Below are 14,333 nucleotides of genomic sequence, written 5' to 3' on the forward strand. Positions count from 1 at the left end.
ATCACACACACACATGAGTTTCATATCAAGTATTTGTGTCTTACAGCAGGTGCAGTCACTGTCCGGTTTGTTTTCTATGAGTTATAGAATAAAGCTTATAGAGATTAGTTCACGATATAGACCACAAAGACCGAGAGTTCAGATCTCTCTCTACATATATATATATATATATATCTGCAGAGTGGAGGTTTCAATTGGTTTTAAATCTTTATTTCCCTAGAAGAGCGAGTGAGATGTCTCTATTCTTTCTCGTATCTTTCATATATTTCCTTTCATCACCAGAAAGTCTCATTCCAGCAATTTAATTGGGTGGCTACTGGATAAAAAGTATGTATAATGCCCTATAGAATGGACCCAGCTATCTTGTTTCCCGATAAATGCCTAGACCTTTAGCCCAAGTGCACGGCAGAGAGCATGAGCGAAGATGGGGAACTGCTCTGTGAAGAGATTTGAAGAAGCGAAGCTTTGTCGCCGGGAATGGAGGGAGATAATCTGTCTCTGTAGCTGTGTGTTACTCATACCACCCTTCATCTGAAACAGTAAGCATGATCCTGTTAGCAAAGATAATACTGGGTATTAGTACATGAGGGGGAAGCCTACATTCCTCCATAGTTAGGTGATGTAGTGTTTGTTTTTAGGTGAGCAACACCGACACTAAAAATGGTTTTAGAGAGGAAAAAGCGTAAATGCTTGATTTTAGACCAGTGTTGCTATGGAGTCAGGATGAAGACGGAGATGATTGACAGCTCATGCAAATCACACATCAGAGGCTCCAAAGGCTTCCTCTCCCGCAACGCTTCTAATCACATAGAGTGATCATGGCACCCACAGGTGCGCCAGCCCCTCAACCCCTCTTTGAATTCTGCCTATGAGATGACAGATTTTCCTGGGAATTTCTCCAAACACCCAACAGTTGTCACGCTCATCTGTCATGAGCCGAATGAGCTTGTGTATGTGTGTATGTGTACGATCGTGAGAGTTCATCTGTGCATGCGGTTTTCAATGTGTGTATCAGTGTGTGAGAGTTACGCACAGAGTTAAGTCAGAGAGATGATGCAAGTGTATCAGGGGATCGGGAACACATCCTTGCCACTCACACATGTGGCTCATCACGCACATACATATTCTGCATATTGGGTGAAACCTTAACATCTGTCGCAGCAGCACATCAAATGTCCCCAAGCAGGGCACGCGGTCTCTGGGAGGCCCTCCCAAAAGTGCACCGTGTCATCTGTTCTGTGTGTCTTTCACCTTCTGTCTCCCCTACATGAATGTCTTCTCGCCTCGTCTCTCCTCCCTGCACACTCTCTCCTCCTCTTGCCCTTCTTTTTTAGCGACAGTGGAAGTGACATTTATTAATGGCAAATTTATGTGCATGACCGCCCCGAAACCTGAACTGTGCCTCGACCATCCCTGGAGACTGTCCGTCAATTTCTGTAACCATCAGAGCGCCAAATACCTCCCTTTCAGGGCCCATCAGCTCTGTATGAGATGACTTGGAGTGATTTATAGGATTAAGAGCATTAACAGCTCCGCAGATTTCCATTGGTATTGATACAGTGTAATATCTTCATGATTGCACCTCTCAGACGGGAGGATTCACCCTGTAATTCAGAGATAGGGAACGATTCACTGTCCGGTATATTTTTTCCAGATATAAATGAACCAAAAGAGGCGAGTGTGGATGCATTCATGCTTTTCAGATGGAATTCATTTCATTAACAGTGAATACTGTGGTAGGAAAACACAGCCTAACAAACAAGAAAAGTTAAGGAATGAGATGAATATAATCAGCTATCAATATTAAAAATTTAAATGATCACATAGGTATATGTGTTCACACACACACACACACACACACACACACAGACAAGCAGAGGTTTCTCCAAAATGATTGCTCATTCTGAAGACTGTTTATGGTTACCAGAAAGACTCTGTTGTACATTTACTAATGTTTTATTCATCATACTTGCTGGCCAAGACTACAAAATGCTGCTGTAAAGAAATGGTGCGACTTTAATTGCATAGCCCATGGGAGTTGGTCGGCATAGCAACATTAAAGCAGCAGAATGGGTATTTATAGCAAAGTCTGTGATGAAGAAAATGTATATTGACCTTCTCCACCATACAGACAGTACAAAGTGTGTATAGATATACACATCCTTGTGCTTTTCTATTGGACTACATAGACATTTTTTTTATCCCAGTCTTAACCACAACACCACACCCTGCCCTAATCCAGAGACTAACCTCAACTCGAGACTCAATTCCTGCCTGAAAAAAAAAAAAGCCTTTTAAAGAAGTCATGATAAGCCAGAATGACCTGAGTTCACAAAAAACGCCTTCACTCTGAAGGTTTGGAACTCAAATTGGTTCTCATAACGATAGATACACAGTACGAGAGAACACACAAACACACACAGCACCTAGGCACTCAGCCACATTCAGATATGTTTCCATGGCAATCCAGACTGGGATCACATTGCGTGCCGTAGCATTTGTTCGGTGCCCACTTGTGTGGTGTTTGTGTTTTTTATCACTAGTTCACATCTGAAAATAGAATCTAAGGCTTCACATCGGGGCATTGGGAGTCGAAATGATACACTGGCTCAGAAAATGTAGTTACTGATTGCACACAGCTGATGATAAGAATGCATGGCACAGTAGGACGAGTTTCCCAAAGCGGTGTGTTCATATGCCTCTGCTTACCCATTTTGGAGATGCATTTTTTTTCTTCTTTTGTTTTCTTTATCAAAGTTGATCTTGATTCTTTTTTCTTTATTTTTTTACTCTGTTCTCAGGTCAAGCAACCAAGAAAACATATGTGAGTTACAACAACCTCAGGATCTGATCTGCTTGAAAATGAATGCTGTTTGTCCTTTATCTGTGATTGAAAAAGGGGAAGGGAGCAATAGCGGAACAGAGAAAGACAGACAGAGACAGGAGAGCAAGCGCAGGCATCCCAGCATCACCTGCAGTACCTATGCACTCCAGGACTATGTGGATAGCATCCAACCTTCATCCAGACGTGATACATGTGTCCTGACAGAAACTAGCACAGCTGTAGGCCAGTGTGGTTGGGCCGCCAGAACCAAACTGTAGGTTTTACGCTTGTGTCGTGGCCCCCCTTCGCTCTCTGACAGAGAACAACTTGCCTGCTAAAAGGGGGGTCACTGCGAAAGAAGACAGCCGCAAAAAAGAAAAGGGACAATGAATCTGCTTTCAAGATGTTTTCTTTTGAAATGTCATTAAAGCCATATTCTCTTGGGGTTCCCATTATCTGATTTCTGTTTTGTATTGTTTATAAGTGATTTTATTCTGTGCCTCTTTTTTCTTGAAGTTTAATTTAATGACCTTGAACAGCAAGCTCTGCCACATACAGTATTTTGTTTTACCAAAATCAACTCAAATCAGTCCCAGATGATTATTATGTTAGAGTGATGGGCATTGTAAGTATATTTTCTTTGTAAATATTTGAGAGTATTTTCATGTTTGGAGTACAAAAATAGATATCCAGTCTTTGTTCAATTGGATTTGGATGGTAATGAAAAGCACCACAAAGTGTTCACTTTGCATGTGCCAATGTATGTCTGTTATATTTGATGTAAACAAAAAAAAAAGAAAAAAAGAGAAATAAATTCTGAAAATGATGAGCTTCGGCATCCTCCTGCGGTTTGTTTTCTTTACCAGGACTAAGCTTCATTAAATGACAGAATATGGCTTTAATCTGTTGTTGAATTGACCCCCCTCACCCCCCACTTCCCCTCTCCCCCCGACCCCCGTATCTGCAAGCATGTTTGTTTTACATAGTTTCGTACTGGGTACATTATGCCTAATTATGGTGTGGGAAACATTAATATCAGAGCAATCATGCAAGTATGTTGTGATATCTGCTATATAATGAACATGTAATAAAATCATTTTGTTATCTTTTATACAATTAAACCCAACAGCATATCATAGTTATTTCTGTGCACATCGCATGTGTGAGTCTGTTTGTGCGAGTGTTTGTGTGTCATAGCATGAGAGAGTGCGGGGTGTTTAACTGACGTATGAATAAGTACAATTAATCACAGAGTTGTTTATGGATTTCTGTAAACTGATGGAAATGTCATGTGCTCGTTTACTGTCTCACTCCATGACAAGGCACATTAGCAGGCTCGCTGAGCGGTGCTGTCATGCAGAGATGAGACCGTGCGAGAGGAGAGGAGAGGATGTCCACTCGCTCACTCCTTCACTCACCCTTTGCTCTCTCTGTCTCATCCGTTGTTCCTCTTTCTCGCCACTGCTCCTTCCAAAGTCTGGTCACCAATCCCCCTACACGAATAATATAACATGTCAGATCAATTTGTCCTGCTGATGACCAATCCTTTACAAGCTAACCGTTCTTTATTCTTGTGCCTGCCTGCAAGCATAATGTTCCTATTTTCAATATTGATTATTATATAAAAACATGAATAGGCCACGCATGAAAGACTTCTGTTTCTGCACCCTGTAAGCGTCTCCCTCTTGGCTGGTACATGGGCAAGTGATATATGACCAAGAGCTGCTGATTTCTCTTTTCTGTGTGTGTGCGTGCGTGCGTGAGAGAGACATCCTTACTCACACAGGTTTTGTGTTGTTTCTCTTTCCATTTGTCTGGCATCTCTCTCAGCTCCTGTGGGACCAGATGGTCTTTACTTCTCATACGCACAGTCTGTCATTTTCTGTTGCACACAGCCAAGAAAAATCCCACTTATGTCCAATTAAGACTAGCCTCTCCCCCACCAAATTAATTGCCTGTGTCAGTGTCTGTGTGCAAGTAATCAGTAGGGGCTGAACAGAGTTTAGATTTGCAGCTCAGCAAAAAAGAGAAGAAACATTAAACAAGCAATAGCATTCTGGCTTTTGATATATAAAGCAAAAAAAAACTTAGAGATCTTTAAAACTAAGCATGGCTTGTTCAGTAATGTTTTTTACCTGCCTAGTGTGAGGTATGGTTTACTCCAGCTCCTAACTCTCAAGGCTCCTGTGTAAGGAGCCCACCTGCTCAATATACACCTGTTTTGTAGGCAGCAGTTTCCCGGGAGAATCAAGTGGGGGAAACATCAAAGAGGAGGAAACTAATCATGGTGGACTGAGAGCAAGGCACACTCCACCAGGACTTAAATGTTTCAAACTCCAAGGACTGTCAGTCGCAGATTATTACGCGTGGGACATTTGAAGCTGAACAATAGATTTTAAAAATGTACATGGTGCACACTTGCCAAAAAGTTCTGACTCTTAAGAGCTGTCTAGTTACAAAGTTGTCAAAACTGTCCTTGTAAGAATTACAAGTTTGCTTGACCCAATTTGGATGACAAGGTGACACCGCTGCTCTGTGAAATGTACATTTCATGTGACATGTAGAAGTCCCAGCATCAAAGGCTCAGGCTCTCTTCTATCTAAGTTTTTATGTCACTTTGGTCCAGCTCCGCCTTTGAGGAAAGCCTTCTTTATCTTGTCAGAACTCCTGATGCACTCTTTCACAGACAATTTACTGATGCTGAGTCTAGATTAGCTCTGTTTCATGGCTCCTGGGCCCTGGGCTCTCCTATCTCTCCATAAATGTCCAATTATCCAAGTCCAGCCGGAGTGAAACCTTATCTGTTTCCCGTCAGTGACCAACTGAAGCCTGATATAACACAGGGTGGATAAAGACACTCTTCACTCTTCTTATTTTTTTTCTCAGCCGCATCTTGTTCTCAAAACCTCCTTATGATGCCTTTTGTTTACCAGCATCTTTTGCTTCCTCTGTATTCCCTCTGTTACTGTTACCAGCACATAGAGACGCTAAGATTTTATAATTAGTGGTACAGTAAGATAGCCAGTGGTTAGACATGAATCATAAAATCCACATCTTCTCATAGGCACTAATTACCACCTGGAGGAAGATCACACGTAAATTTAGTGAAGAGTCTCTACAAGTGAAACGCTGTTTGTTTTTCTATGAGAGATCTCAGAAAAAGATACAGTCCCTACTTTTCTGAGTGAATAAATTGGTTTGGGGTCACTAGGTGCCATTTCTTATCTGTGGCTCCACAGAGCTACTCCTTGCCCTGCTTAGGCTGCACTGTGTGTGTGTGTGTGTGTGTGTGTGTGTGTGTGTGTGTGTGTGTGTGTGTGTGTGTGTGCGTGTGTGTGTGTGTGTGTGTGTGTGTGTGTGTGTGTGTGTGTGTGTGTGTGTGTGTGTTTGTGTGTCACAGCGTTATTGCATTTTTAATCAGCGGAAGAGACCAGGCATCATTCTCATCACATTAGTGTCTCCTGGTATTTATTCCTCTCTCTCTCTCCTTCTTCCTCTCTCACCACTTTTACTCCTGGGGGGAGGTGGGTGGGTGGAGAGAATACATTTGAAATTTGCTCACTTGACAGTCGTTAGAGATATGGATTCTGACAGTACACAATTAGCTCAGTCACATCCTTTATCTTCACTCATCTTTGGCTGGGGGATTTAGTACGTCTTGCCTCTACTGTAATGACGGTTATACCTCTCTCGCGGTCCCCTCCCCGTCTTCCCCTCCCATCTCTTCGATATCCAAACTTCTAATTCCCCAGTAATGATTATTTGAAAATTATATATCTGACTTCATGGATTTAATTGACTGTTGTGTTATTAAGACGGCTGAGTGAGACGAATGCTCTTCAGGATTCGCAGCTGAGTAGGTGCACTAATCTGCCACTTTTCCCCAATTTCCCCTGTCAGAAAAATGCACTCATGGAGAAAAGAAATACAGAGTGCTGGCATACATCTCGAGAATATGTTGCATATTTGTTATGCTTTGGCTGCGTGCAAGATGTAACTCACTTTTCGAAGCTTGTATGAAATAAAGTAGCACATTTTTAACATTGAATTGCAGCTCAGGTTCACGGCACAAACAAAAGCCAGCTGTTTTTAAACCAGGGCGGATCATGTGTAGCTTAAACAGGAGTTGACAGAGATAAGTGCTGGCTGGCTGTGAAATTTAACTAGAGAGCTAAGCCCTTGATTTCAAGGAGCATGGAATAAACAATGCATTTCCACATCCCACACAGATCACTGTTATTTCAAAGAAAAGTAAATGTCTAAGAGAAGCAAAATACTGAAATGGAAATGAATAGTTGGGGAAGAGTGATGGAAATCCACATCAAACAAAGATGAAATGAAATTGAAAACCCAAAAGGTACAGAGAATAAATCACACACCACACTTCTTCGTTTGCTTGTCTGGGAGTAGATTAGCAGAAACAGGTGTCTCGGGTTATGCATTTACTTACTGATCCTAATTCAGGCTCATAAATCCTTCACATGAGTCCACCTTTAAAAGCTTAAAAGCTACGAGTTTTGCTTTGGGCATTGTGCAGGAAGTGTACAGTCAAATGATTATAAATCAATTCAAAGCGTGAATTATAGTCTTCCCTCGCAAACTACATCGCAGAATATTGTGTGCCTCATTTTTCAGTTGGCGGTGGAGTGTGGAGCACTCTCCATTTGATTAAACTCTACCCAAAGGCTGCATCAATTATGTATCTTCACAATGGAGTTAATGGACTGCAATAACAGTTGAAGATGACTTGACTAAATTTCCACATGACATGACAAGAAAAATCTCACTTCAGTAATGTAACCCTCCTGAACAGCTTGTCTGAAATGATAAAAGATCAGGTCTGCTTCTGGCTTATTAAATAAAATCACATTTTCTTTTGTTAATTCCACTGTAATCGGTAAAACATTATGCCCTCTGACAGATCTATCTCCACCAGGACTTTAATATGTAGTACACACCAAGCTTGTGTGCAGATACACTCTCTGCCATGCACGTAAACGTACCTGTGTGGGATTGTGTGTGCACTAAATGCGTATGTGCGTGAATGTCTCCGCTCAGCTTGCAACCCATCTACCTTGTGATCCAGCTTTTATAATTCTGGTCTCTGGGGTTTCAATCCCATGAGTGGACCCTCACAGAGAACAGAAGGGGCCCGCAAAGCCCGGCTACACGGTCACTGACCCATCTGGCCATCAGGCCAGCAGGGAGCATGGAGGACGCAAAGACCAAAGCTCTGCACAAACATCCTGTGCTAATATGAGACACACAATGCCTAGAAAAAGGTAGAAATGGTGTACAGCAACCTCATACTGATCAACACTCATGTTTTATTTTGAGATGTTGTGTGTTGTCTGACCTGCAAGTAATGACAGAGGGAAAAGAGCTTCCACGCACACCACAAAGTGCTGTATGATGCATGAAGTGACAGTGATCCTGCTGCTGCTGCGTTGTGTATAATTTAGAGCAAAAAGAAAAAAGAAAAAACTACATGTTGATTCAGCAGTGATCTTTGCATGTCGGGTAGAGGTTGGTTCAACATGACATTACAGAGCTGGGGGATCTAACCTGACCTTGGAACTGCTGTTTCTTCCCGACTCTCTAATGCACAGCCATGTAAATGTTTCTAATAACCTCTCACATGACTAGTGTCTTCTGCTGCTGCCCTCAGCCCCTGCAGCAAGTCTCAGCTTCAAATGCTACTCACACCATTAACGCCAGTGCGAGCAGCCAGTACAAGACAGTATCTGTCATGTCTTTTCTACTAGTTGGTTATGAACACCCCTCCTACACACACACACACACACACACACACACACACACACCCACACACCCATCCACCCATCCACCCCACCACCAAACCTCTTAGCTTTGTCACGCCTCTGAAAATCCACAGCATACACGCAAATGGGTTAAGACAAAGATTTCCATCCCTGCTCTGGAATGGATCCAATTTATGAGATAAGAAGGAAAATGCAATTAGTCTACACTTTCTAAATCTGTGACTGAATTATGGAGTCTCACAGCTGTTCCAACTTATCTCACTTTCTAATTATGAGTGTGACTTAAGAGAGGGCCGACACATTTATTATCAACGGGAATTAACAGAGGATCACTTCTTTGCTGATGCACTCTTTCATAAAAAGCATCAGTGATTCCTTCATTGAATCACGTGTAGGTTTTGAATATAAACAAACTGAAATATCTTACAATAGGATCTTGTAGCCTGTACATGCAGTATCTGATAAATGTTAACTGCGGTTTTGTATTTTGCTTACCACCAGCTTAAGGCTACTTGTTCTTTGTCTACAAAAGACATGATGATCTCATGTAAAGGTTATTAATCAGCACCTTTACCATGGTGTGATACTACTGCCATCTACTGATAGAGCAGTGATCTCTGATTTTCTCTCTGTTCTCCCTGATGTGCTTCAGAGACATGCTTTCTCACGACCCTGTCCCAAAATGTAAGATCTGTTCAGCCACTACCGACAAGACAACAGAACGTATTTCTGAATTATGGAGGCAGATTTGTTTCAATATTATTTGTATGAATAGATTGACAATCCAGGCATAAATGTGTAATCTGTAAATATAGAAATACCTACCACAAATACAAAAAATAAATTTGCAAATTAACAAGTATTTCTTACTAATTTAAAACGAATTTGCAACTACACAAACAAATTCCACAAATAAGAAAATGATCTGCGAATACATTCCAACTGTTTTACAAATAAATGAGAATCAATTTTCTATTTGTGAAGGGAAAAAGCATTTGACTGCAGACCCCACCATAGCTATAGCTATACTATGACTTTTTATACCTTACTATACTGTGATGTTTTGATGCCTTACTATACTATGAGGTTTTTTTTGTCTTTCGATTCTATTACATTTATATACCTTATTAGACTATCACTTTTTATGCCTTACCATACTGTGACATTTTTATGCTTGACTATACTAAAACTTTTGTGTATGCCTTACTATAGCGCTACTTGTTTTGCATTACTAAACTATGGCTTTTTATTTCTTGCTATACTGTGACCTTTTATGCCTGACTATATTATGACTTTATGGCTTACTATACTATGACACGTTTATGCCTTACTGTCCTATGACATTTTATGCCTTATTATACTATGACTAAATTATGCCTTATTATACTTTGGCATTTTTTATGACATTTGATACCTTACTATACTCTGAAATTTTTATGCCTTACATTACTATGATTTTTTTATGCCTCACTATACTATGATGTTTTTATGCCTTACTATGCTTTGATGTTTTTAGATGTTTTTATGCCTCACTATACTATGCTGTTTTTTGACATTTTTAAGTCATATTGTATTATGATTTTTTTTTACTTTTTTGATTTACTATACTATGACAATTTATGCCATACTATACTTTGTCGTTTTTGGACATTTTCATGCCTTACTATACTATGACATTTTAATACGTTTGTTAACATTTTAATGCCTTTCTATACTACAACATTTTTTTATATTTTTGTGCCTTACTATGCTATAATGTTTTTGAGGTTTTCATACCATACTATACTATGAGGTTTTAAGACGTTTTTTGACATTTTTATTCCTTACTATACTATGATGTTTTTATGCCATACTATACACAATGTCGTTTTTCCACATTTTTATGCCTCACTATACTATGACTTTTTTTTGACTTTTTTAAATTTTACTATACTATGACAATTTATAAGATACTATACTGTGTTGTTTTTTGACAGTTTTATGCCTTACTATGATGTTTTTATCCCTTACTATACTATGACGTTTTTATGCCATACTATAATATGTCGTTTTTCAACATTTTTATGCCTTACTATCCTATGAAGTTTTTATGCCTTACTATACTATGAAGTTTTTTGGCATCTTTATTCCTTACTATACTATGATATTTTTTTTTACGTTTATATCCCTTACATTTTGTGCTTTACCATACTATGACGTTTTTATGATTTATTATACTATGATGTTTTTACACCTTGTTATAGTTTGATGTTTTTATAACATTATATGCCTTACTATACTATGACATTTTTATGACATTTTATGGCTTATTATACTATGACATTTCAATTAAGAAAGACTCATTTGCTTAATGAACAAACTTTCATTGCAATGTGCAAAACAAACAAACAAAGTAAGATGTGAGAGTCTTTGGCGATTAGAACCCCATCATGATGTCATCACATGATAAGGGGGTTAGGCTGTGCAAAGTATTGTAAACCCCTTGGGGTCCAGACACTGGTGGTGGTCTTGAAGATAGGAAGATGTGAAGCTGGAAATCTGAATGTGATTAGAGTGATGATGAGCTCGGCCTCACAGGATGTCAATCCGGAAGTGGAGGAGGGTCGCTGAAATGACAACTGACAAGAGGAGAGAGGAGAACAGATTTTAGAGTTTGACAGGGACAACTTGATTGGCTGGTTGAGATCACAGTGAGATCTGATTGGTTGCTGAGCATCTGAAGTCTGCTGCTTACAAGAAGTGGGGTGAGAGAGGGAGAATAGAGATAGTCTTCAAGTTTGATTTACACTAATCTTCATTTTTATGCCTTGTTAGACTATGATGTTTTTTGTGCCTTACTATACCATGACTTTTTATGCCATACTATACTATCACATTTTTATACCTTACTATAGTATCTTGTTTTTTGATGTTTTTATGCCATACTATACTATGACGTTTTTGGACATTTTTATGCCATACTATACTATGTTGTTTTTCACATTTTTATGACTTAAATTACTGCGTCCTTTTATTCCTTACCATAATATGATCTTTTTATGACCTCTTATGCCTTAATATACTATGTTGTTTTTTTACGTTTTATGCCATACTATACCATGACGTTTTTCCCATTTTTATGCCTTCCTATACTATGTTGTTTTTCAAATTTTTATGATTTACGATACTGTGTCCATTTATTCCTTACCATACTGTGACCTTTGTATGATCTTTGATGCCTTAATATACAATGTTGTTGTTTGACATTTTATACCATACTATACTATGACGTTTTTTGGGGATTTTCAAGTCTTATTATACTATTTCGTTTCATTCCTTACCATACTATGACATTTATATCACCTTTTGTGCCTTAATATACTATGTTTTTTTTTTTTTACGTTTTATGCCGTATTATACTATGGCGTTTTTCCCATTTTTATGCCATTCTATATTATGTTGTTTTTCACATTTCTATGACTTACTATACTGTTTCGTTTCATTCCTTACCATACTATGACCTTTTTATGACCTTTTATGCCTCAATATGCTATGTTGTTTTTTTGACGTTTTATGCCATACTATACTATGACGTTTTTGGACATTTTTATGCCAGACTATACTATGGCGTTTTTCACATTTTTATGCCTTACTATACTGCGTCCTTTTAATATTTACCATGATATGATCTTTTTATGACCTCTTATGCCTTAATATACTATGTGTTTTTTACGTTTTATGCCATACTATACTATGACGTTTTTTGACATTTTTATGCCATACTTGTCATGTTTTTCAATGGCAGACACTTTTTGTTAGTTTTGTTTTGGGTTTGTTCATGTCACGTCACGTTTGCTAATAAACCTGCCTTTACCGTTCTCCCAAGAGTTTCTGTCATGTTTTTCAATGGCAGACACTTTTTGTTAGTTTTGTTTTGGACTTTTCGCACTTCCTGTTTTATTTTGTAATTTAGTCCTTGTGTGTCTCAGTGTTTTTGCTTCTTGTCGTGGTCTTGTTTCTGTGTAGTGATTGTTTGCCCCGCCCTGATGTGTTTCACCTGTGTGCAATCACCTTGCCTCCTGTGTCTATATAGTCTTTGTGCTCCCCTTTGTCTGTGTTGGTTCGTCTGTTGATTACTGGGTTTGTCTTCATTGGTTCACGTCTCCTGTTCATGTCTGGTTAGTCACTGTGCTGTTCACGTCTGGTTGTCCTCTGTCTGTTCATGTCTGCTTTACCCTCAGTCTGTTCATGTTGCCTGTTCCTGTTTCTTGTTTAGGTTCCTGTGTTTCCTTGTTCTTCCCTTGTGTTTCCCTGTACTTCACCTGTGTTTCCCAGTGTTGTGTGTTAGATTCTTTGTTAAGTTTATTAAACATTCTGCACCGTCTCCTCTGTGTTGGCTGCATTTGGGTCCTACTTACCTCAAATACCCTGACAATACTATACTATGACGATTTTCACATTTTTATGACTCACTATACTGTTTCCTTTTATTCCTTACCATACTATGACCTTTTTATGACCTTTTATGCCTTAATATACTATTTTTATTTTTTGAGGTTTTATGCCATATTATACTATGACGTTTTTTGGCATTTTCAAGTCTTATTATAGATTTAATTTCATTCCTTACCATACTATGACATTCGTATCACCTTTTATGCCTTAATATACTATGGGTTTTTTTCACGTTTTGTGCCATACTATACTATGACGTTTTTCGACATTTTAATGCCATACTGTACTATGTAGTTTTTCACATTTTTATGACTCACTATACTGTGTCATTTCATTCCTTACCATACTATGACATTTATATCACCTTTTATGCCTTAATATACTATGTTGTTTTTTGACATTTTTATGCCGTACTATACTATGATGTTTTTCCTATTTTCATACCATTCTATAATATGTCGTTTTTCACATTTCTATGACTTACTATACTGTGTCGTTTCATTCCTTACCATACTTTGACATTAATATCACCTTTTATGCCTTAATATACTATGTTGTTTTTTTGACGTTTTATGCCATACTATACTATGTAGTTTTTCACATTTTCATGACTTACTATACTGTGTCCTTTTATTTCTTACCATAATATGATCTTTTTATGACCTCTTATGCCTTAATATACCTTGTTTTGTTTTTGACGTTTTATGCCATACTATACCATGACGATTTTGGGCATTTTCAAGTATTATTATACTATTTCATTTCATATCACCTTTTATGCCTTAATATACTATGTTTTTTTTTTTTTGACGTTTTATGCCATACTATACTATGGCGTTTTTCTCATTTTTATGCCATTCTATAATATGTCGTTTTTCACATTTCTATGACTTACTATAATGTGTCCTTTTATTCCTTACCATACTAAGACCTTTTTATGACCTTTTTATGCCTTAATATACAATGTTGTTTTTTTGACGTTTTATGCCATACTATACTATGACGTTTTTCCCAGTTTTATACCATTCTATAATATGTCGTTTTTCACATTTCTATGACTTACTATACTGTGTCGTTTCATTCCTTACCATACTTTGACACTAATTTCACCTTTTATGCCTTGATATACTGTTGTTTTTTTTGAAGTTTTATGCCATACTATACTATGACGTTTTTAGACATTTTTACGCCATACTATACTGTGACGTTTTTCACATTTTAAGCCATACTATACCATGACGTTTTTTTGGCATTTTCAAGTCTTATTATACTGTGTCCTTTTATTCCTTACCATA

At 38.3% G+C, this 14,333-nt stretch overlaps 1 protein-coding gene across 1 annotated transcript in view; it reads left to right on the top strand.

Moving 5' to 3' along the window:
- Window positions 1-3,653, top strand: part of LOC130175161 (metabotropic glutamate receptor 7-like) — a 60,755-nt gene extending 57,102 nt beyond the window's left edge. Inside the window, exon 10 of the mRNA XM_056385466.1 lies at window positions 2,802-3,653. Coding sequence (XP_056241441.1) covers window positions 2,802-2,851 — 50 coding nt within the window. The 3' untranslated portion in view covers window positions 2,852-3,653. The remainder of the gene's footprint in view (window positions 1-2,801) is intronic.
- Window positions 3,654-14,333: the final 10,680 nt, after the last annotated feature.

The sequence above is a fragment of the Seriola aureovittata genome, chromosome 9, assembly GCF_021018895.1.
Source record: "Seriola aureovittata isolate HTS-2021-v1 ecotype China chromosome 9, ASM2101889v1, whole genome shotgun sequence".
NCBI lineage: Eukaryota > Metazoa > Chordata > Actinopteri > Carangiformes > Carangidae > Seriola > Seriola aureovittata.